The sequence below is a fragment of the Poecilia reticulata genome, chromosome 11, assembly GCF_904066995.2.
Source record: "Poecilia reticulata chromosome 11, P_reticulata-male-v2, whole genome shotgun sequence".
Taxonomy (NCBI): Eukaryota; Metazoa; Chordata; class Actinopteri; order Cyprinodontiformes; family Poeciliidae; genus Poecilia; species Poecilia reticulata.
The window spans coordinates 21,770,212-21,792,792 of record NC_088840.1 but is presented as its reverse complement, the minus strand read 5'-3'; the positions used below and the strand labels follow the sequence as shown (position 1 = coordinate 21,792,792).

General features: G+C 40.8%; 2 protein-coding genes and 1 long non-coding RNA gene across 5 annotated transcripts in view; 1 reads left to right on the top strand and 2 right to left on the bottom strand.

Moving 5' to 3' along the window:
• LOC103472602 (uncharacterized) overlaps window positions 1–16,513 on the bottom strand; it is an 80,745-nt gene extending 64,232 nt beyond the window's left edge. Inside the window, exons 1-2 of one of the 2 annotated variants that reach the window (XM_081612509.1) lie at window positions 15,981–16,513; window positions 12,050–15,028 (exon numbers count right to left, since the gene is read on the bottom strand). In XM_081612509.1, the coding sequence (XP_081468635.1) occupies window positions 13,581–15,028; window positions 15,981–16,044 (1,512 nt within the window). In that variant the 5' untranslated portion in view covers window positions 16,045–16,513 and the 3' untranslated portion in view covers window positions 12,050–13,580. Of the gene's footprint in view, window positions 1–12,049; window positions 15,029–15,980 lie in introns of those variants that run through there. The other variant, XM_081612511.1, reaches the window with a different exon arrangement.
• Window positions 135–8,863, bottom strand: LOC145553662 (uncharacterized). 2 transcript variants are annotated; one of them, XM_081612468.1, is made up of 2 exons: window positions 8,768–8,863; window positions 135–2,286 (listed from the first exon to the last, which is right to left on the bottom strand). In XM_081612468.1, the coding sequence occupies exons 1-2, from the start codon at window positions 8,829–8,831 to the stop codon at window positions 503–505; spliced, it is 1,848 nt and encodes a 615-aa protein (XP_081468594.1). In that variant the 5' UTR covers window positions 8,832–8,863; the 3' UTR covers window positions 135–502. The 2 variants fall into 2 exon arrangements, with proteins under 2 accessions (XP_081468594.1, XP_081468593.1); XM_081612467.1 differs by lacking the exon at window positions 8,768–8,863 and adding an exon at window positions 3,240–3,690.
• Window positions 3,717–21,580, top strand: LOC145553703 (uncharacterized). The gene is made up of 5 exons (XR_014089736.1): window positions 3,717–3,999; window positions 4,697–4,857; window positions 14,949–15,023; window positions 16,527–16,668; window positions 20,908–21,580. It is a non-coding gene; the product is annotated as an uncharacterized LOC145553703 (long non-coding RNA).
• The last annotated feature ends 1,001 nt before the right edge of the window (window positions 21,581–22,581 follow it).

Below are 22,581 nucleotides of genomic sequence, written 5' to 3'. Positions count from 1 at the left end.
CGCCTTGGGATTCCCCCGGAGGAGCTGGAAGAAGTGGCTGGGGAGAGGGAAGTCTGGGCCTCCCTTCTGAAGCTGCTGCCCCCGCGACCCGACCCCGGATAAGCGGAAGAAAATGGATGGATGGATGGAACAATTTCTCAGCTTTATAAACATGAAATCCCTCCAGTCTTTAATTCTAGTTTTTAACCAAATCAGTTTTATAGTGAACCTCAACATAGGACACACATGGAATCAATCACATTTTATTTGTATAGCACATCTTAGCAGGAAGGCATTTATTTCAAAATGCTTTACATCATTACAAACACAAAAACAGAGTCATGCCACATAGAATTAATAATCAAACAGTCATTCTTGAAAATAGAGACAAAATGGGTTTAAATTTTTAAAATCAGATTAATTCTCTGATCTTTTGAATTTTCTCTGAAAAGAAACTGGAGAACTTGTTGCAGGCGGCACTACATTGAAATTCAGGTAGTAACATCATGGGAAGGTGACACTTCTACAGCTTTTCACCTGTGTGATGCCTCATATGGTGAGTTAAATGAACTTTTTGATGAAAACTTTTTCCACAAGTCACACATGAAAACGGCTTTTCACCTGTGTGAATCATCATGTGCCGAGTTAAATGCTGTTTGTGAAGAAAACTTTTTCCACAGTTCACACATGAAAACGGCTTTTCACCAGTGTGAATCCTCATGTGCTGAGTTAAGTAAACTTTCTGACAAAAACTTTTTCCACAGTTCCCACATGAAAACGGCTTTTCACCTGTGTGAATCATCATGTGCTGAGTTAAATGCTGTTTGTGAAGAAAACTTTTTCCACAGGTCACACATGAAAACGGCTTTTCACCAGTGTGAATCATCATGTGTTCAGTTAAAATTTGTTTTCGACTAAAACTTTTTCCACAGTTCACACATGAAAACGGCTTTTCACCAGTGTGAATCCTCATGTGCTGAGTTAAGTAAACTTTCTGACAAAAACTTTTTCCACAGTTCCCACATGAAAACGGCTTTTCACCTGTGTGAATCATCATGTGTTCAGTTAAAATTTGTTTTCGACTAAAACTTTTTCCACAGTTCACACATGAAAACGGCTTTTCACCAGTGTGAATCCTCATGTGCTGAGTTAAGTAAACTTTCTGACAAAAACTTTTTCCACAGTTCCCACATGAAAACGGCTTTTCACCTGTGTGAATCATCATGTGCTGAGTTAAATGCTGTTTGTGAAGAAAACTTTTTCCACAGGTCACACATGAAAACGGCTTTTCACCTGTGTGAATCATCATGTGCCGAGTTAAATGCTGTTTGTGAAGAAAACTTTTTCCACAGGTCACACATGAAAACGGCTTTTCACCAGTGTGAATCCTCATGTGCAGAGTTAAGTAAACTTTCTGACAAAAACTTTTTCCACAGTTCCCACATGAAAACGGCTTTTCACCTGTGTGAATCATCATGTGCTGAGTTAAATGCTGTTTGTGAAGAAATCTTTTTCCACAGTTCCCACATGAAAACGGTTTGTCACCATTGTGATTCATCATGTGCCTAGTTAAATTCTGTTTTAGACTAAATCTTTTTCCACAGTTCACACATGAAAACGGCTTTTCACCAGTGTGAATCATCATGTGCCTAGTTAAATTCTGTTTTAGACTAAAACTTTTTCCACAGGTCACACATAAAAATGGTTTTTCACTGTTGTGAATCATCATGTGTTCAGTTAAAAATTGTTTTCGACTAAAACCTTTTCCACAGGTCACACATGAAAATGGCTTTTCACCAGTGTGATTCATCATGTGCCGAGTTAAATTCTGTTTTAGACGAAAACCTTTTCCACAGGTCACACATGAAAACGGCTTTTCACCCGTATGACTTCTCATGTGAACATCAAGAACAGATTTTAAAGCAAAACGTTTATCACAAGTCTCACATGAGAAAGGTTTGCTTCTTTTCTGATTTTGGTTCTCAGCTTCAGCAGCTTCCTGGAAGATGACTTGGTTCATGTTTGGTTCTGATTCAGTGTGGGATGTTTGTTCATCAACAGGAACCACCATGCAGGTATCAGTCTCCTGTTTTAACTCAACCTGTTCTTCACCCTGACTGCAGTAAACTTCTTTCTCTTCCACGTTTATCTGCTGATGCTCTAGATCCTCCTGCTCTTCTTTTATCTGATGATCTTCTGGTTCTTCCTGTTCTTGTTTCACCTGCAGATGTTCTGACTCCTCCCGGTCCAGAGTGGATCTCCTCTCCTGGTTCCATGGCTCCTCCTTAACTTTATGTAGCAGGTAATCTGGATAAGAAAACAGAAAAAAGAAGAATTGTTAACTTTATTTTTTGAAGTAAAAACAGACTTTAATCATTTAAGACAGAAATCACCAAATGAACACACCTGAAAATAAAGAGTGCAGACATACAGACAGATCAGTTCACATATTCAGCTGAGATTTGGAAAATTATCAAATTTAAAAAATAAGTATTACGTTGTTCCATTGTACCCATTATTATTATTGCTTAAAAGTAGATTTTATTATTTCTAAGTATTTTCTATGTTGGAGCTATAAACTTTGTTTTCTATTACTTTTAACTTTGAGTTCAATTTCAGTTTAATAACCGTTTATTTCATAATTTTGTTTGTTTCTTTGCTTTTACAGAAACAAACTCCTAACCCAGAATCTTGACAGTGAGTCCATTTTATACAAGTTTAGGGAGGAGCAGGAGAGGAAACAACGAGAAGTTTGATCTTTGTTTTTTGCTTGTCAAACTGGAAAAAAAGAAACCATGAAAACAATGTTGAAGTTTTTTCGACATTAAACTTCTTTTACCTGCGCATGAAGCATCACCTCAGTGCAGCAAAGGTTTGTTGATTTGAATTTTGTAGGATTTTTGGTTTGACAAATATTCGCCACTACAAATTTATTTATTAAAAATTAGTACATTTTGCAGCTACTAACACCGCAAATATCGTTTGATGCCGCTTGCTTTACTGGCGTTGCGCTGCATTGTTCACATTTCTCCTGTTTACGAAAGTAAGTCTCAGTATTTAAAGGAGAGCCATAAAAAGGTCATTGGTTATTTTTTCTCTCTACATAAATAAGCATCTCACGTAGCTGTGATGCTTATTCGCGTTCATTTATCTGATATCAAAGCATTTATACAGGAGGGGAACAGTTACTAAAATGATCCTCATACAGAAAGCTTCTATATTTAGACCTCAACTTTCATCCAAACGCTGGTGTTTCCTACCTATCCGGTGTAAGATTATCTGGAGAGTCCGGGAGAAATCCAGCAGTCTGCGCTGATCATCCATCTCTTCCTCCGACTTGACGATGATTCCTTTAAACTCTGTGAAAGTTTCTTCAGCAGGATTAACTTCTCGTTGAGAAACTCGTTGCGACAAAACTCTCGAAAATTCAACAAAACAAACCATGCGCCATCTTGTTGTTCTTCCTTCTATTCTTCTTCTTGGGGATTTTATGACAGTCGGCATTCACATCGTTGCATTTCCGCACTCTTGTGAATAATACCAGCATATCGGGTGAAGTATCTTGCTCAAGGACTCGACAACGTTCAGTGGGGTCATTCTCGTCCGAAGCGTTGTGGGGTCCTTTCGCTCCCCCCACGAAAATTTAGCTGTCCATAATATTTCCTGTGTTTTAGTTTGGTCATTATTGTTAGTGTTGATATGTGTGTTAGGCGTGTCTATCAGACATTTATAGAAATACGCAACAAATCGCGTTCCGCATCAGTTCAATACGTATTCACGTATACGTATCAATACGATTTCGTATTTTAAGGGACGGGTGGCAACTCTATTCATAGACATAATATAAGAGTAGACCCTGCATTGGCTGCTCCGGCGCAGGAAATACGGCGGCCATCTTGGAGCGGTCGTCCCTCCTACTTTGCTCAACCAAAACAGCAGAAGATGCCTCAGCACTGAGGGATATTGTTGTTCGGATCTATGGATTATTGATGTGAGGGCTCCACAAACAACATTTCACAGGTAAGATAGACATATTATTGTGTATATTTTGTGATTAGAATATTACTTTACTCTATTTATGTCCACCGGTGAGATACCAGCTAATACCCTGTCAGCATGCCAAGGAGGGCCCCATACGGAGAAAAGGAGGGCAGACCAGATGGGTCCCATATGGTTTTTTTTGCGGGTTCCACAGTGGCCCCACATGGGTTTGCCCATGTAGGGCCACAGCCCACATGGGCCATTCATGGGCCCTACATGCTTGTGGGCCCACATGGGTTTGCCCATTTAGGGTTCATGTAGAGCTATAGCCCTACATGGGCAAACCCATGTGGGGCCACCGTGAAACCCGCGGACAAACCCTTATGGGTCCCATATGTCTGCCCACTTTTCCCCCATATGGGGCCTACCTAGGCATATTGGCTGGATATTAGCTACAGTTCTTTGTGTAATACGGGGTTCAGCTCCGCTATGAAGGCTAACTGAGATTCCGTAAATCTAAAACATTTTATTGTTCTCTAACATTGACTTAGATTATCTGACAGAAGAGCCTACATTAGAAATGAGACAATATAACACATATTATAAAACTTATATTACATGTTATAACATTCACCAGCAAAGTTTACACAGGTGGTAAAGACTATTATTTTATATGTAATTCTTTCACTTTGTCAACAGTAAGATACATCCCAAATCTTCCATTTTTGTTTTGAAGGTTTCATAAAGACATGATGTGAGGAAGAAGAGAGAGATATCTATAAAGAGAGACAGATTCACGGCAGCACGGATGAATCTCACATCGGATTTTGGACTCAATCTCAGCTGCTGAATCTCTCTGAAGCTAGAACTGGTCGGCTGAAAAACATATATCTATATGTATGTACACATATATACATATAAACATGTATCCAATATATATTATTCAGTATTAATCATTATTTATATGTGTTTGTATAGTTATATAAATATGTATTGATATTACTAAATAATTTATTAAATAAATTATGAACAGCTGTGTGCTTTTTAATATGCTCATCATACATCAATATCAGAATATTCCATTCCTATTCCATTGTTATAGCCACTCAGCATATTAAAATATGCTGAACTATGTATTAAAAACATACTTAAAAAATACAATTGTTTATAAATGTAGCTTTGATAGATAATTGAATATGGTTTCCAGTAACACAAAAGCGTGTTATGATCGATTAAATGCGCCAATACGTCATTGTGCCTGCTAAACAATAACGCTGAGTGGAGTGGTGTACCGCTCCAAGATGGCTGCCCTAAATCTCGTCAGCGACAATAGGCAAGAGCGGTCCATGAGGCGTCTATCCTTATATTATGTCTATGACTTTATACCACATGATGTAGCATTTAAGGTAACATTTGCTTTTGTTAATTGGGACAAAAAAAACAAGCTAGGCTTAACTTACTCAATGGACTGAGTTAATGTCATCTAACATGTTATATGTTATCATGGTAATGATAGAATTTAAGCTAACATTAGAGTTTTACCTAAAAACTAAACCTCCCTTATTTAATGGGTTAAGTCGTGTTTACCAACACGCTAGCGTAAGCCAACATGATATTGATATTTAAGCTAACAGTTTTCTTATTGACTAATGTTATCTTATACACTCTTATTACTGCTCTATGGCTTAAAGTCATTGCTCCTAAAATTATTCAGCATACATTTTACTTTACCTTTGTAACCATGATTCTGCATTTGAACTCAAATATTTCAGCAAATTTCAGCAGTAGCGTTCAGCACTCACTGCATTTTCAAATGAGGTGCAAGTCATCAAGTAGCTTTGTAAGGACTTAAACATATATTTATATGTGTAGAGATTAAATTAGTTACAACTTTAAAAAAAGATAGTGATCTTTAATAGAAAACAGCCACAGCAAAAAATAGAAAAAATATACAACACCAAATTTTTGGAGACAAACATCGCACATACTTTGTACAATCAAGAACAATCAATAAAGAAACACATATTTATATTGAATATTGCATTTTCTAAGTAAAAAGGCAGGTTAATTTATTTGAAAAGCTTTTACATAGACTGGTTGATATAATTTGGAATTAATAACAGCATCAGTTTCAGTCTAGCTTTGTTTTATAGACAAACCTATCAAATAATTTTTTAAATACAGTAAATTTAAAAGTGGAAAATAATTACTGAAAATATACAATTAGTGCACAACAGCACATTTTTTTGGATAAAAATTTATTAAATTAAATCTCCACCCCACTCGTTCTCTCCATTCATCCATCCATCCATTTTCTTACACCCTTGTCCCTCAGTGGGGTCGGGAGGGGTGCTGGTGCCTATCTCCAGCTAGCATACCGGGCGAGAGGCGGGGTCACCCTGGACAGGTCGCCAGTCTGTCGCAGGGCAACACAGAGACACACAGGACACACAACCATGCACACACACACTCACACCTAGGGGCAATTTGGAGAGGCCAATTAACCTGACAGTCATGTTTTTGTACTGTGGGAGGAAACCAGAGTACCTGGAGAAAACCCACGCATGCAGAGGGAGAACATGCAAACTCCATGCAGAAGGACCGGGGCCTAGAATCGAACCCAGAACCTTCTTGCTGCAAGGCAACAGCTCTACCAACTGCGCCACTGTTTCTCTCCATTCAGAATAATACAAATCAATCCTTCAAGTTCATATTGCACATCTCTAAGTATCAAAATGTCAAGATCCAAATGATCACATTTAACAAATTAGAAAATGTTACAATTTTACCACTTTATAGACAAGAAAGCCCTCCAGTGTATGACTCCAGTTTTCATCTAAATGACTTTTATAATGAACCGCAACAAAGGACATATATGGAAAAATAGTTCTACGGCTTTTCACCAGTGAGTCATCATGTGCCGAGTTAAATGCGGTTTTTGAGTAAACCTTTTCCCACAGTTCCCACATGAATACGTCTTTTCACCAGTGTGAATCATCATGTGCCGAGTTAAATTCCTTTTTTTACTAAAACTTTTTCCACAGGTCTCACATGAGAGGTTTTCTTCTTTCCTGATTTTGGTTCTCAGCTTCAGCAGCTTCCTGGAAGATGACTTGGTTCCTGTTTGATTCTGATTCAGTTTGGTTTGTTTGCTCATCAACAGGAACCACCATGCAGGTATCAGTCTCCTGATTTAACTCAACCTGTTCTTCACCCTGACTGCAGTAAACTTCTTTCTCTTCCACTTTCATCTGCTGGTGTTTTAGATCTTCCTGCTCTTCTTTTATCTTTTGATCTTCTGGTTCTTCCTGTTCTTGTTTCACCTGCAGAGGTTCTAACTCCTCCTGGTCCAGAGTGGTTCTCCTCTCCTGTTTACATAGCTTCTCCTTGTAAATGTTATGTTGCAGGCAATCTGGACATAAAAACAGAAAAAAAGAGGAATTGTTAACTTTATTTATTGAAGTAAATGAGTGAAGACATTCAGACAGTAACCCATTTAATCCCAAATTTCTAATTGGAAAATTTAAATTAAGTGCAAGTTGTAATTATTCGTATTATTTAGGAATTATTACATTTTATGATGTTTATGGTAGTTGGTTATTGTTACCAGTGGGAAACTATGTAAACAAATTTACAAAAATCAAATCTATTTATACACACACACACACACACACACACACAAAAACGCATACATAACCTATAATAATGGATCATCAGCACAGACTGCAGGATTTTTCTAGATACATTAAGATTAAATGCCACATCATGCAGATGGCTTTGTCTTAATTTGCCAACCTCATCTGGTCATTTTATCAATGAGGCAAAGTCAGGTGAAAACTTGTTGTCATGCCCAAATGTACATCCTGGAGGAACTTCTGCCTGTTCCACCAGACCAAGCACAACATTTGAGCGCCGTCCTAAGCCAGTTCCAGGTTTTGCATCATCTTTTTGTAATTCAGTGCACTGAGTATAGACCACACTTTGTGGAAAGGGTCACCTGTGGGCGGAGTGGGAACTCTCTTCCATTGAGGGAGTGACAGTGATGTAGAAGACATCCTTTTGAAATACTGAAGAATAACTTGAAGAGTAATAACTAAGAAATAAACACAACTGGAAACACAACAAGGGACTGACATAAAAGAATGAGAATACAGTAAACTAGAACATAATGGTTAAACAGAGAAAACATAAACCCAAAATCCTAACCCAAGAACCCAGAATCTTGACAGTGGGTCCATTTTCTTCAAGTACAGGGTCTGGTACAGGACCAGCATGCACTGGGTTTTCACCAGAGCAGGAGAGGAAACAATGAAAAATTTGATCTTTGTTATTTGCTAGCCAAACTGAAAAAAGCAGAACATAAAAACAATTTTCTGTTTTTTTGGACATTAAACTTCTTTTATCTGCGTATGAAGCATCACCTCAGTGCAGCAGTGGTTTGTTGATTTGACTTTTATAGGATATTTGGTTTGACAAATATTCACCACTACAATTTATTTATTAAAAATTATTACATTTTGCAGCTACTAACACCACAAATATTGTTTTATGCCGCTTGCTTTACTGGCCTTGCGCTGCATAGTTCACATTTCTCCTGTTTACTAAGGAGGAGAGCCATAAAAAGATAACTGGTTCCTTTTTCGCTCTACATAAATAAGCCATTCTCACCGTGTAGTTGTGATGTTCGCGTTCATTTATCTGATATGAAAACATTTATACAGGAGGGGAACAGTTACTAAAATGATCTTCATACAGAAAGCTTCTACGTTTAGACCTTAACCTGCATCCAAACGCTGGTGTTTCCTACCTATCCGGTGTAAAATTATCCGGGGAGTCCAGGAGAAATCCAGCAGTCTGCGCTGATCATCCATCTCTTCCTCCGACTTGATGATGATTCCTTTAAACTCACCAGTGAGTCATCATGTACTTGCCAAGTACATATAAGTACTTGGCTCTTGGCAAGAGTACTCTTGCCAAGAGCCAAGTACTCTTCAGTAGCAGTTAACTGCTCGTTGAGAAACTCGTTAAGACAAACTCTCGAAAATTCAACAAAATAAGCCATGCGCCATCTTGTTCTTCTTCCTATTCTTCTCCTTTGGGATTTTACGACTGTCGACCTTCACAAAGGGCGGCAGCCAAGGGAGGGGACCCTGGCGGTCTGATCCTCGGCTGCAGAAGCTGGCTCTTGGGACGTGGAACGTCACCTCTCTGGTGGGGAAGGAACTGGAGCTAGTGTGTGAGGCTGAGAGGTTCCGGCTAGAAATAGTCGGCCTCACCTCGACACATGGCTCTGGTTCTGGAACCAGTCTCCTTGAGAGGGGCTGGACGTATTTCCACTCTGGAGTTGCCCACGGTGAGAGGCGCCGGGCAGGAGTGGGCATACTTGTTGCCCCCCATCTCGGCGCTTGTACGTTGGGGTTTACCCCGGTGAACGAGAGGGTAGCCTCCCTCTGCCTAGGGAGGGAGAGGGATGGGTTCTGACTGTTGTCTGTGCTTACGGGACGAACAACAGTTCAGATTACCCACCCTATTTGGAGTCCTCAGAGGGGGTACTGGAGAGTGCCCCTCCTGGGGACTCCCTTGTTCTACTGGGGGACTTCAACGCTCACGTGGACAACGACAGTGAGACCTGGAGGGGCGTGGTTGGGAGGATCTGAACTCGAGTGGTGTTCTGTTGTTAGACTTCTGTGCTCGTCACGGATTGTCCACTTGGCACCAGGACACCCTAGGCCGCAGTTCGATGATCGATTTTGTCATCATTTCATCGGATCTATGGCCGTATGTCTTGGACACTCGGGTGTAGAGAGTTGCAGAGCTGTCCACTGACAACTACCTGGTGGTGAGTTGGCTCCGGTGGTGGGGGAGGAAGCCGGTCAGACCTGGCAGGCCCAAACGTGTAGTGAGGGTCTGCTGGGAATGTCTGGCGGAGTCCGCTGTGAGACGGAGCTTTAACTCCCATCTCCGGGAGAACTTCGAACACATTCCGGGGGATGACGGGGACATTGAGTCTGAGTGGACCATGTTCCGTGCCTCCATTGCCGAGGCGGCTTATCGGAGCTGCGGCCGCAAGGTTGTTGGTGCCTGTCGCGGCGGCAACCCTCGAACCCGTTGGTGGACGCCTTCGGAGAGGGATGCTGTCAAGCTGAAGAAGGAGTCCTATCGGGCCTTTTTGGCCTGTGGGACTCCAGAAGCAGCTGATGGGTACTGGCAGGCGAAGCGGCATCCGGCTCGGGAGGTCGCTGAGGCAAAAACTTGGGCGTGGGAGGAGTTTGGAGAGGCCATGGAGAAAGACTTCCGTATGGCTTCGAGGCGATTCTGGTCCACCATCCGGCGTCTCAGGAGGGGGAAGCAGTGCAGCACCAACACTGTTTATGTTTATAGTGGGGATGGTGTGCTGCTGACCTCACCTCGGGATGTTGTGGGCCGGTGGGCAGAATACTTCGAAGACCTCCTCAATCCCACTAACATACCTTCTGTTGAGGAAGCTGAGCCTGGGGACTCTGGGTTGGGCTCTCCAGTCTCTGGGGACGAGGTCGCCGAGATGGTCAAAAAGCTCCTCGGTGGCAGGGCCCCAGGGGTGGATGAGATCTGCCCGGAGTTCCTTAAGGCTCTGGATGTTGTAGGGTGGATGTGTTGGCTCATGCGACTTTGCAATATCGCATGGACTTCGGGGGCAGTTCCCCTGGATTGGCAGACTGGGGTGGTGGTCCCCCTATTTAAAAAGGGGGACCGGAGGGTGTGCTCCAATTTCAGGGGGGTCACACTCTTAAGCCTCCCTGGTAAGGTCTATTGAGGGGTCCTGGAGTGGAGGGTCCGTCGGCTAGTCGAACCTCGGATTCAGGAAGAGCAGTGTGGTTTTCGTCCTGGTCGTGGAACACTGGACCAACTCTACACCCTCAGCAGGGTCCTGGAGGGTACATGGGAGTTCGCCCAACCAGTCTACATGTGTTTTGTGGACTTGGAGAAGGCATTCGACCGTGTCCCTCAGGGGGCCCTTTGGGGCGTCTCTGGGAGTATGGGGTACCGGGCCCTTTGATATGGCCTGTCAGGTCCCTGTATGACCGGTGTCAGAGTCTGGTCCGCATTGCCGGCAGTAAGTCGGGCTCGTTTCCGGTGAGAGTTGGACTCCGCCAAGGCTGCCCTTTGTCACCGATTCTGTTCATTACCTTCATGGACAGAATTTCTAGGCGCAGCCGAGGTGTTGAGGGGATCCGTTTTGGTGGCTTTAGGATCGCATCTCTGCTTTTTGCGGATGATGTGGTCCTGTTGGCTTCATCAGATCGTGATCTGCAGCTCTCACTGGAGCGGTTCGTGGTCGAGTGTGAAGTGGCTGGGATGAGGCTCAGTGCCTCCAAATCCGAGGCCTTGGTCTTGAGCCGGAAAGGGGTAGAGTGCCTTCTCCGGGTCAGGGGGGTCGTCCTGCCTCAAGTGGAGGATTTTAAGAATCTGGGGATCTTGTTCACGAAAGGGGGAAGAAGGGAGCGGGAGATCGACAGGCGGATTGGGCCAGCGTCTGTCGTGAAGCGGGCGCTGTACTGGTCCGTCGTGGTGAAGAGAGAACTGAGTCAAAAAGCGAAGCTCTCGATTTACCGGTCGATCTACGTTCCCACCCTCATCTATGGTCATGAGCTTTGGGTCATGAAGTGGCTAGGGAGAGGGAAGTCTGGGCCTCCCTTCTGAAGCTGTTTCCCCCGCGACCTGACCCCAGATAAGCGGAAGAAAATAAATAAATAAATAAATAAATAAATGGATAAATGGATAAATGGATGGATGGATGGATGGATGGATGGATGGATGGATGGATGGATGGATGGATGGATGGATGGATGGATGGATGGATGGATGGATGGATGGCATTCACATCGTTGAATTACCGCCCCCTTCTGGAAAATACAAGCAAATCGGGTGAAGTATCTTGCCAAGTACTCGACAACTGAGACGGATGGGGGTGGGGGCACTCAGACCGGCAACCCGTCGGTTAGAGTCAGTCTTTTCCCGACTTTGGTCACTTAATCATGATAAATTAGTCAGTCACCAAACATGGTTTTCCATCACGTTCTGTGTATTTATAAAAAAATTTTATTGCCAATACAAGAAGATGGAAGCTGGCTGATAGCAGGGGACGAAAAAGTAGACTTTCTGAAAAGATGAGAGACAGCTTTCTACAAAATTCTGATCTTATCTAAAATATGACACATTACTGGATAAAATACATTTGCATAACAACCATTTGGTGACATTATTTGCTAAAATTATGAGTGGGGAGCCAAATATTTGAGTTGCATGAAATAATCTGTTCCCCTGCTCAACTCTCTTTGGAGAGAGGACAGGTTATTTCAAGCAGCTAAAATACTTGGTTCCCCCCTCATAACTTTGGCAAATAAGTAAATGTTACCAAATTCACAGCATTTGCTGTTGATGATGAGATGAATAAACACAGTTAAAGACGTGCTGATAAATTAATTAGCTCCCATGTTATAAAGGGGGAACAAATTATTTTTAAGAAGCTAAAATAATTGGTCCCCAGCCTCCATTCATCCACAATGAACATGAATGAGCTGCTTTCTTCATCTACTGCACTAGATGGGTTAAATGTTATTACTCTTTGCTATATTAAACATTTTTAGCAGGGATGTTAGTACTAATTTTAAATGATTGTTTAGCTGAGAGTTTTGCTTTGTAACCAGATTTGCAGATTAACTTTTTTCTGCTCTTCTTCTCATTTAATTTCAGCAAATGTTCTGCAGTTGAAATCAAATGTTTCTAAAATTTTCAGCAGTAACATTCAGCACTAACTCTACATTTTCACAGAAAAGGCAAATGTTCTACTTACTTTCTAAGACAGTAAACACATATCTATGTGTGGAGATTAAATTAGTTAGAAACATGGTAAACTATAATAGAAGACAGCTGCAGCAGAAAAGAGAGAAATATAACTAAGACAAAAGACAGCAAATTGTTGAGGAAAATAATTACATAGTTTCCACAATCAAGAAAAATGAATGCATGAAAATTAGTTTTTAGGACAGACTGAAGATCAGTTTATACCCAGTAGCCATAAGGACGATAAATGCAACTAGTACAAATTATCACTCAATTTTGTTATAATCTATGTCATTTTATTGAATGGTTTATATAATAACAATACAGTTTGTCATCGTTTTTGCTGCAGAATATGCCAGAAAAAAACAATGCATCAAAAATAGGTTTCACATCTCTAAGTATCTAAATGATCACATTTAACAAACACAACAATTTCTCAGCTTTATAAACATGAAATCCCTCCAGTCTTTAATTCTAGTTTTTAACCAAATCCGTTTTATAGTGAACCTCAACATAGGACGCACATGGAATCAATCACATTTTATTTGTATAGCACATCTCAGCAGGAAGGCATTTCAAAATGCTTTACATCATTACAAACACAAAAACAGAGTCATGCTACATAGAATCAATAATCAAACAGTCATTCTTGAAAATAGAGACAAAATGAGTTTAAATTTTTCAAATCAGATTAATTCTCTGATCTTTTGAATTTTCTCTGAAAAGAAACTGGAGAACTTGTTGCAGGCGGCACTACATTGAAATTCAGGTAGTAACATCATGGGAAGGTGACACTTCTACAGCTTTTCACCTGTGTGATGCCTCATATGGTGAGTTAAATGAACTTTTTGATGAAAACTTTTTCCACAAGTCACACATGAAAACGGCTTTTCACCTGTGTGAATCATCATGTGACAAGTTAAATGCCGTTTTCTACGAAAACTTTTTCCACAGTTCACACATGTAAACATATTTTCACCAGCATGAATCATCAGGTGTTGAGTTAAACTAACTTTTTGACGAAAACTTTTTCCACAGTTCACACATGAAAACGGCTTTTCACCTGTGTGAATCATCATGTGCTGAGTTAACTTATGTTTTCGACCAAAACTCTTTCCACAGTTCACACATGAAAACGGCTTTTCACCTGTGTGAATCATCATGTGCCGAGTTAACTCATGTTTTCGACCAAAACTCTTTCCACAGTTCACACATGAAAACGGCTTTTCACCAGTGTGAATCCTCATGTGCTGAGTTAAATGCTGTTTGTGAAGAAAACTTTTTCCACAGTTCACACATGAAAACGGCTTTTCACCAGTGTGAATCCTCATGTGCTGAGTTAAGTGAACTTTCTGACGAAAACTTTTTCCACAGTTCCCACATGAAAACGGTTTGTCACCATTGTGATTCATCATGTGCCTAGTTAAATTCTGTTTTAGACTAAATCTTTTTCCACAGGTCACACATGAAAACGGCTTTTCACCAGTGTGAATCATCATGTGTTCAGTTAAAATTTGTTTTCGACTAAAACTTTTTCCACAGTTCACACATAAAAATGGTTTTTCACTGTTGTGAATCATCATGTGTTCAGTTAAAAATTGTTTTCGACTAAAACCTTTTCCACAGGTCACACATGAAAACGGTTTGTCACCACTGTGATTCATCATGTGCTGAGTTAAATGCTGTTTTTGAATAAAACTTTTTCCACAGGTCACACATGAAAATGGCTTTTCACCAGTGTGAATCATCATGTGCCGAGTTAAATTCTGTTTTAGACGAAAACCTTTTCCACAGGTCACACATGAAAACGGCTTTTCACCCGTATGACTTCTCATGTGAGCATCAAGAACAGATTTTAAAGCAAAACGTTTATCACAAGTCTCACATGAGAAAGGTTTGCTTCTTTTCCGATTTTGGTTCTCAGCTTCAGCAGCTTCCTGGAAGATGACTTGGTTCATGTTTGGTTCTGATTCAGTGTGAGATGTTTGTTCATCAACAGGAACCACCATGCAGGTATCAGTCTCCTGTTTTACCTTAACCTGTTCTTCACCCTGACTGCAGTAAACTTCTTTCTCTTCCACGTTTATCTGCTGATGCTCTAGATCCTCCTGCTCTTCTTTTATCTGATGATCTTCTGGTTCTTCCTGTTCTTGTTTCACCTGCAGATGTTCTGACTCCTCCCGGTCCAGAGTGGATCTCCTCTCCTGGTTCCATGGCTCCTCCTTAACGTTATGTAGCAGGTAATCTGGATAAGAAAACAGAAAAAAGAAGAATTATTAACTTTATTTTTTGAAGTAAAAAAACAGATTTTAATCATTTAAGACAGAAATCACCAAATGAACACACCTGAAAATAAAGAGTGCAGACATACAGACAGATCAGTTCACATACTCAGCTGAGATTTGGAAAATTATCAAATTTAAAGAATAAATATTAAGTTTTTCCATTGTAGGCATTATTGTTCCAGCTTAAAAGCATTTTATAATTTCTAGGTATTTTCTATGTTGAAGCTATTAACTTTTTTTTCTATTACTTTTAACTTTGAGTTCAATTTCAGTTTAATTACTGTTTATTTTATATTTTTGTTTGTTTCTTTGCTTTTACAGAAACAAACTTCTAACCCAGAATCTTGACAGTGAGTCCATTTTCTACAAGTTTAGGGAGGAGCAGGAGAGGAAACAACGAGAAGTTTGATCTTTGTTTTTTGCTTGTCAAACTGGAAAAAATAAACCATGAAAACAATGTTGAAGTTTTTTCGACATTAAACTTCTTTTACCTGCGCATGAAGCATCACCTCAGTGCAGCAAAGGTTTGTTGATTTGACTTTTGTAGGATTTTTGGTTTGACAAATATTCGCCACTACAAATTTATTTATTAAAAATTATTACATTTTGCAGCTACTAACACCGCAAATATCGTTTGATGCCGCTTGCTTTACTGGCGTTGCGCTGCATTGTTCACATTTCTCCTGTTTACGAAAGTAAGTCTCAGTATTTAAAGGAGAGCCATAAAAAGGTCATTGGTTATTTTTTCTCTCTACATAAATAAGCATCTCACGTAGCTGTGATGCTTATTCGCGTTCATTTATCTGATATCAAAACATTTATAAAGGAGGGGAACAGTTACTAAAATGATCTTCATACAGAAAGCTGCTATATTTAGACTTCAACTTTCATCCAAACGCTGGTGTTTCCTACCTATCCGATGTAAGATTATCTGGGGAGTCCGGGAGAAATCCAGCAGTCTGCGCTGATCATCCATCTCTTCCTCCGACTTGACGATGATTCCTTTGAACTCTGTGAAAGTTTCTTCAGCAGGATTAACTTCTCGTTGAGAAACTCGTTAAGACAAACTCGAAAATTCAACAAAACAAACCATGCGGCTTCTTGTCGTTCTTCCTCCTATTCTTCTTCTTGGGGATTTTATGACCGTCGGCATTCACATCGTTGCATCACCGCCTCCTTGTGGATAATACCAGCATATCGGGTGAAGTATCTTGCTCAAGGACTCGACAACTGAGACGGATGGTGGGGCGTTCAGTGGGGTCATTCTCGTCCTAAGCGTTGTGGGGTCCTTTCGCTCCCCACACGAAAATTTAGGTTTCCATAATATTTCCTGTGTTCAGTTTGGTCATTTTTGTTAGTGTTGATATGTGTGTTAAGCGTGTCTGTCAGACATTTATAGAAATACGCAACAAATCGCGTTCCGCATCAGTTCAATATGTATTGGCTGCTCCGGCGCAGGAAATACGGCGGCCATCTTGGAGCGGTTGTCCCCTCCTACTTTGCTCTACCAAAACAGCAGAAGATGCCTCAGCACTGAGGGATATTGTTGTTCAGATCGATAGACTATTGATGTGAGGGCTCCACAAACAACATTTCACAGGTAAGATAGACATATTATTGTGTATATTTTGTGATTAGAATATTACTTTACTCTATTTATGTCCACCGGCGAGATACCAGCTAATACCCTGTCAGCCTGCCAAGGAGGGCCCCATATGGGGAAAAGGAGGGCAGACCAGATGGGTCCCATATGGGTTTTTTTCGCGGGTTCCACGGTGGCCCCACATGGGTTTGCCCATGTTAGGCCACAGCCACATGGGCCATTCATGGGCCCTACATGTTGGTGGGCCCACATGGGTTTGCCCATTTAGGGTTCATGTAGAGCTATAGCCCTACATGGGCAAACCCATGTGGGGCCACCGTGAAACCCGCGGACAAACCCTTATGGGACCTATATGTCTGCCCACCTTTCCCCCATATGTGACCCACCTAGGCATGCTGGCTGGATATTAGCTACAGTTCTTTGTGTAATACGGGGTTCAGCCCCGCTATGAAGGCTAACTGAGATTCCGTAAATCTAAAAATTTTTATTGTTCTCTAACATTGACTTAGATTATCTGACACAAGAGCCTACATTAGAAATGAGACAATATAACACATATTGTAGAGAGGTGTTCTACCTACTAGAACACCTCTCTAGTCATCCGCCAAGACCCGTGGCAGTGTTGGCGGATGTTGAGGCCATGTTCCACCAAGTTAGAGTCTGCAGTGAGGACACAGATCTCCTTAGGTTTCTCTGGTGACCTGAGGGGAACTATGACATGGATCTGGTCAAACACAAGATGTTAGTGCACATTTTTGGGGCAACATCATCACCAAGCGTTGCTACCTATGCACTTCAAAGGTGTGCTACAGATTTTGCAGATGAGTTTACTGAGGAGACGGTCAAAACAGTGCAGAAAGGTTTTTACGTAGATGACTGTCTTAAGTCAGTTTCTGATGAAGACAAAGCCATCACACTATCTGCTGAGTTAAGAAGCATGTTGAAAAAAGGAGGTTTTCGACTGACCAAATGGTCAAGTAACAGCAGGAAGGTGCTCAGTTCAATTCCAGAAGTGGAAAAAGCACAAGGATTTAAAAGTCTGGACTTAGATGAAGACCATCTGCCGATGGAAAGAACATTGGGCATCCAGTGGTGTATTGAATCAGATCAGTTCAGGTTCAAGATCAACCCCAAAGATCCACCCCACACTAGGAGAGGTCTGCTTTACTTGGTCAGCTCCATCTTTGACCCTTTGGGATTTCTTGCTCCAGTAATACTTCCAGCAAAAAGAATTCTACAGGATTTATGTCGGCAGAAGTATGGCTGGCATGAAGATCTACCAGACGATGTAAAAATCTGGAAAAGTTGGATTTCAAGTCTGTCTCTGCTCGAGAAGTTTGGAATCAACCGATGTGTCAAGTCAAAGCAGTTTGGTGTGCCATTGTACGCACAACTTCATCACTTTGCTGACTCGAGTGAAGATGCCTAAGGAACCGCAAGTTACCTGCTGCTGCGCTCTGAAACTGGGGAAACTCAATGCACATTGATCATGGCCAAGACAAGGGTTGCACCTCTAAAGTCACCAACCATCCCAAGAATGCAATTGACAGCTGCCACAGTTGCAACAAAGACGGACACACTGCTAAGAAAGGAGCTGGAGCTGAAGCTCGCTAAATCGGTCTTTTGGACTGACAGCACAGCTGTGCTAAAGTACCTCAGGAGTGAAAGCACCAGATTCAAGACTTTTGTCTCCAATAGGATCTCAGCCATCCTGGAACACTCTGAGACATCACAGTGGAGATACATCAACACTAGTCTGAATCCAGCTGATCATGTTTCAAGAGGACAAACTGTGGAAGAATTTTTGAAAAATGAGGTTTGGCTATCTGGACCCAGTTTCTTGCTCGCTTCACATGACCAATGGCCCAAAAATCCAGATCCTGGAATGCCAGATATTGATGACCCAGAGATCAAAAGAACGACTCAAATGCACATCATTCATGTACAAGAATCAAAGGACGTCCTGGATCCACTGATGAGCCATTATTCTTCTTGGACAAAGCTGAAACGTGCTGTAGCTTGGTTCTTAAAACTGAAGGAGTTGCTGAAGGAACTTATAGAAAAGAGGAAGGAACTAAAAGATGAAAACAAGATGGACAGGTTCAAGAAGAGTTTCAAAGCAAATAATCTGACATGTGACAACTTGGTTGAAGCAGAAATTGATAAATACTGTCAAAGGCAAAGTTTCAAAGAAGATTTGGCTATGCTGCAAAAACATCGGAGGGTAAAGAAAAGTAGCTCACTCTTTAAGCTAAATCCAGTGCTAGAGGATGGAGTTATGAGAGTTGGTGGAAGGTTGCACCATACAGCAATGCCTTTCAACTCCAGACAGCAAGTCATCCTGCCAAAGGACTCGCATGTCACAGAGCTTGTGCTGAGACACATTCATGACACTACAGCTCATGCAGGAAGGAATCACATGTTGGCTCAGCTGCGGCAAAGATTCTGGATCCCAGGAGCCAGCGGAGCCATCAGAAGATTTCTGTCCAAATGCGTAATGTGCAAAAGGCCACATGGAACCACTGGCAAACAACTTATGGCAGATCTACCAACCTGCAGGATCCTTCCGGATGATCCTCCATTTACCAGAGTTGGCATTGATTATTTCGGCCCGCTCCTAGTAAAAAGAGGTAGAAGTCAAGTAAAGAGATACAGCGTTATCTTCACCTGTCTTGCTATAAGAGCTGTGCATCTCGAGATTGCCTCTTCACTTGACACTGATGCATGTCTGAACGCAATCAGAAGATTTGTTGCCAGAAGAGGACAGGTGAGAGAGATGTATTCAGATAATGGGACCAACTTCAAGTCAGCTGACGCTGAGATAAGAAGAGCAATTAAAGCATGGAACACCAGCAAGATTGAAAATCATTTGCAACAAGATGGTGTTCAGTGGCATTTCAATCCGCCAACAGGTTCACACCACAGAGGAAGCTGGGAGCGTCTAATCCGTTCAGTGAGGAAAATCCTGAACATCACAGTCAAGGAGCAACTTTTGGATGAGGAGGGTCTACACACCTTGCTTTGTGAAGCAGAAGCAATTATAAACAGCAGGCCCATTACACAGGCTTCATCAGACCTTTACGACCTGGAGGCACTAACCCCTAATCATCTGTTGTTGCTAAAGGTCAAACCTGAATTACCACCAGGAGTCTTTCAGAAGGACGATCAGTACACAAATCGCCATTGGAGACAGGTACAATACCTTGCAGATATCTTCTGGAAACGCTGGTGCAGGGAATATCTATCCCAGTTCCAAGAACGTCAGCTATGGTCTTCACCTAAAAGAAACTTCTGTGTGGGAGACGTGGTTCTGATCGTGGACGACACCTCTCCCAGGAACTCATGGCCACTTGGAAGAATTGTGGAGACATTTCCAGACAGAAGTGGCTTTGTTCGGCAGGTGAAAGTAAAGACTAAGACTAATGAGCTTTGTCGTCCCATAACAAAGCTCTGTCTTCTGCAGGGATCAGAAGATGACCGATAAAGGAACTAAAGTCAAGGCCTCATTCATGAGGTGAAAGACAATGGACTTGATTTTCTCTGCAAATGTAATGTAATTTAGGCTTTTCTTGTTTATGTAAACTCTTCTGTTTGTAATTGTTTCAAGAATATTGATAACAATTAGGGACCGGTAATGTAGAAGCCTAAATTGAATTTTAGTTCATTCAAATCTTTAGTATAAATTATGTTTATATTTCTTATGGTAACTTGTTTATTTGGAGAAAAATAATTACAAATTGTATCTCTATTTTATACTAATCTGTTATATTGGATTACTAAGGTCTTCTTGTAAATTTGCATAGGTAATTGAAGTTAAGGATTTGAGGGTGTGGCTAGGGAGCCTTAGTTGGGCAGTTGGAGTGGAGCCACACAGTTTTTTTTACCTCTCTCTCTCTCTCTCTTTTTCTCTCGTTTAAGACCTTTAGTTTATTATTTTTGTGGAAAAGTAACATTTGTACCGTTTTTATTTTTGAAGTAAACCGTTAACTTTTATCAAGAGGACCCAGTCTGGTTTTTTGTCGTTTTCGTTATCAAGTGGACCGAAGGGGAAGGACGTAGAGCGTCAAGCTTATGGCTTCATTATTTAGGAACATACACATATTATAAAACTTATATTACATGTTATAACATTCACCAGCAAAGTTTACACAGGTGGTAAAGACTATTATTTATATGTAATTCTTTCACTGTGTCAAAAGTAAGATACATCCCAAATCTTCCGTTTTTGTTTTGAAGGTTTCATAAAGACACGATGTGAGGAAGAAGAGAGAGATATCTATAAAGAGAGACAGATTCACTGCAGCACGGATGAATCTCACATTGGATTTTGGACTCAATCTCAGCTGCTGAATTTCTCTGAAGCTAGAACCCGTCGGCTGAAAAACATAAACATACATCTATATGTATGTACACATATATACATATAAACATGTATCCAATATATATTATTCAGTATTAATCAACTTTATATGTGTTTGTATAGTTATATAAATATGTATTGATATTACTAAATAATTTATTAAATAAATTATGAACGGCTGTGTGCTTTTTAATATGCTCATCATACATCAATATCAGAATATTCCATTCCTATTCTATTGTTATAGGCACTCAGCATATTTAAATATGCAGAACTATGTATTAAAAACATACTTAAAAAATACAATTGTTTATAAATGTAGCTTTGATAGATGTTTGAATATGGTTTCCAGTAACAAAAAAGCGTGTTATGATCGATTAAATGCGCCAATACGTCATTGTGCCTGCTAAACAATAACTCTGAGTGGAGTGGTGTACCGCTCCAAGATGGCTGCCCTAAATCTCGTCAGCGACAATAGGCAAGAGCGGTCCATGAGGCGTCTATCCTTATATTATGTCTATGACTCTATACCCAACATGATGTAGCATTTAAGGTAACATTAGCTTTTGTTTAGTTGGGAAAAAAAAGAAATAGCTAATCTTAACTTACTCAATGGACTGAGCAGTGGCGGCTGGTGCTAAAAAAACTGAGGGGGGCGCACACAAACAAACAAATGAAAAACAAACAAAACAAATCTTAAAAAATAGCACTATTTGAACATGAATTTTGCCCTCCTTTCCTTCTGCCCTGCAAATTTCTCAATTACATTCTTGTTAAAGTCAGTCATCTCTGTGACTAGTCTTTTCTCCATTGACAACATGGCCAATGCATTCAGCCTGTCCTGAGTTTCTCAGAAAAGTCTTGATTCTTTTCAGAGTTGAAAAGCACCTTTCAGCTTCTGCTGTGGTCATGGGTGTGGTGATGAGGATCTTCAAGAGCGTGACAGTTTCCGAAAATACTTCTTCTAGATTGTTTTCCATAAACAGCTGGAGTAGGCCCACAGCACCACAACAGGCTTTGAACTCTTCCTTGCTGTAGATGAGAGTAAGCTCCGTCTTCAGCTTACCTCGCTTGAGCACTGGATCGGCTTTTAAGGTGTTGCTCAGTGCATCTTCAGGAAATCCTGTGTTGTATTGTTCAAATCTGTCCCCCTGCAGGAGTGTGGCACTAACAAGGTGGTTTGTGAAAGAAAAGCGCTCCCTGGTGTGTCCCAGTATATCACAGACCTTAAGAGAGAAGGACAAACATGACGATTATGATTTTATAATCACATTTTTCATTCTAAATATGAAATGTTATTTTGTCCTTTCTATTAAGTCATAGAAAGAAGGAACACATTTTATTTATAAACTTACTGATTTTAATAACATTTGCTGCCATTTTTTAAGGCTGTGTTATGAAATGTGTTACAGCATTTTTGTGGGACAAGATTATACAAAATTCAGTAACCAAATGTTTTATTCCCCATAAACTTCAGTACAACTTAAATAATAAAATATCTTGCTGACAAACATTACATCAACATACCTACACAGCATAGACACAACTAA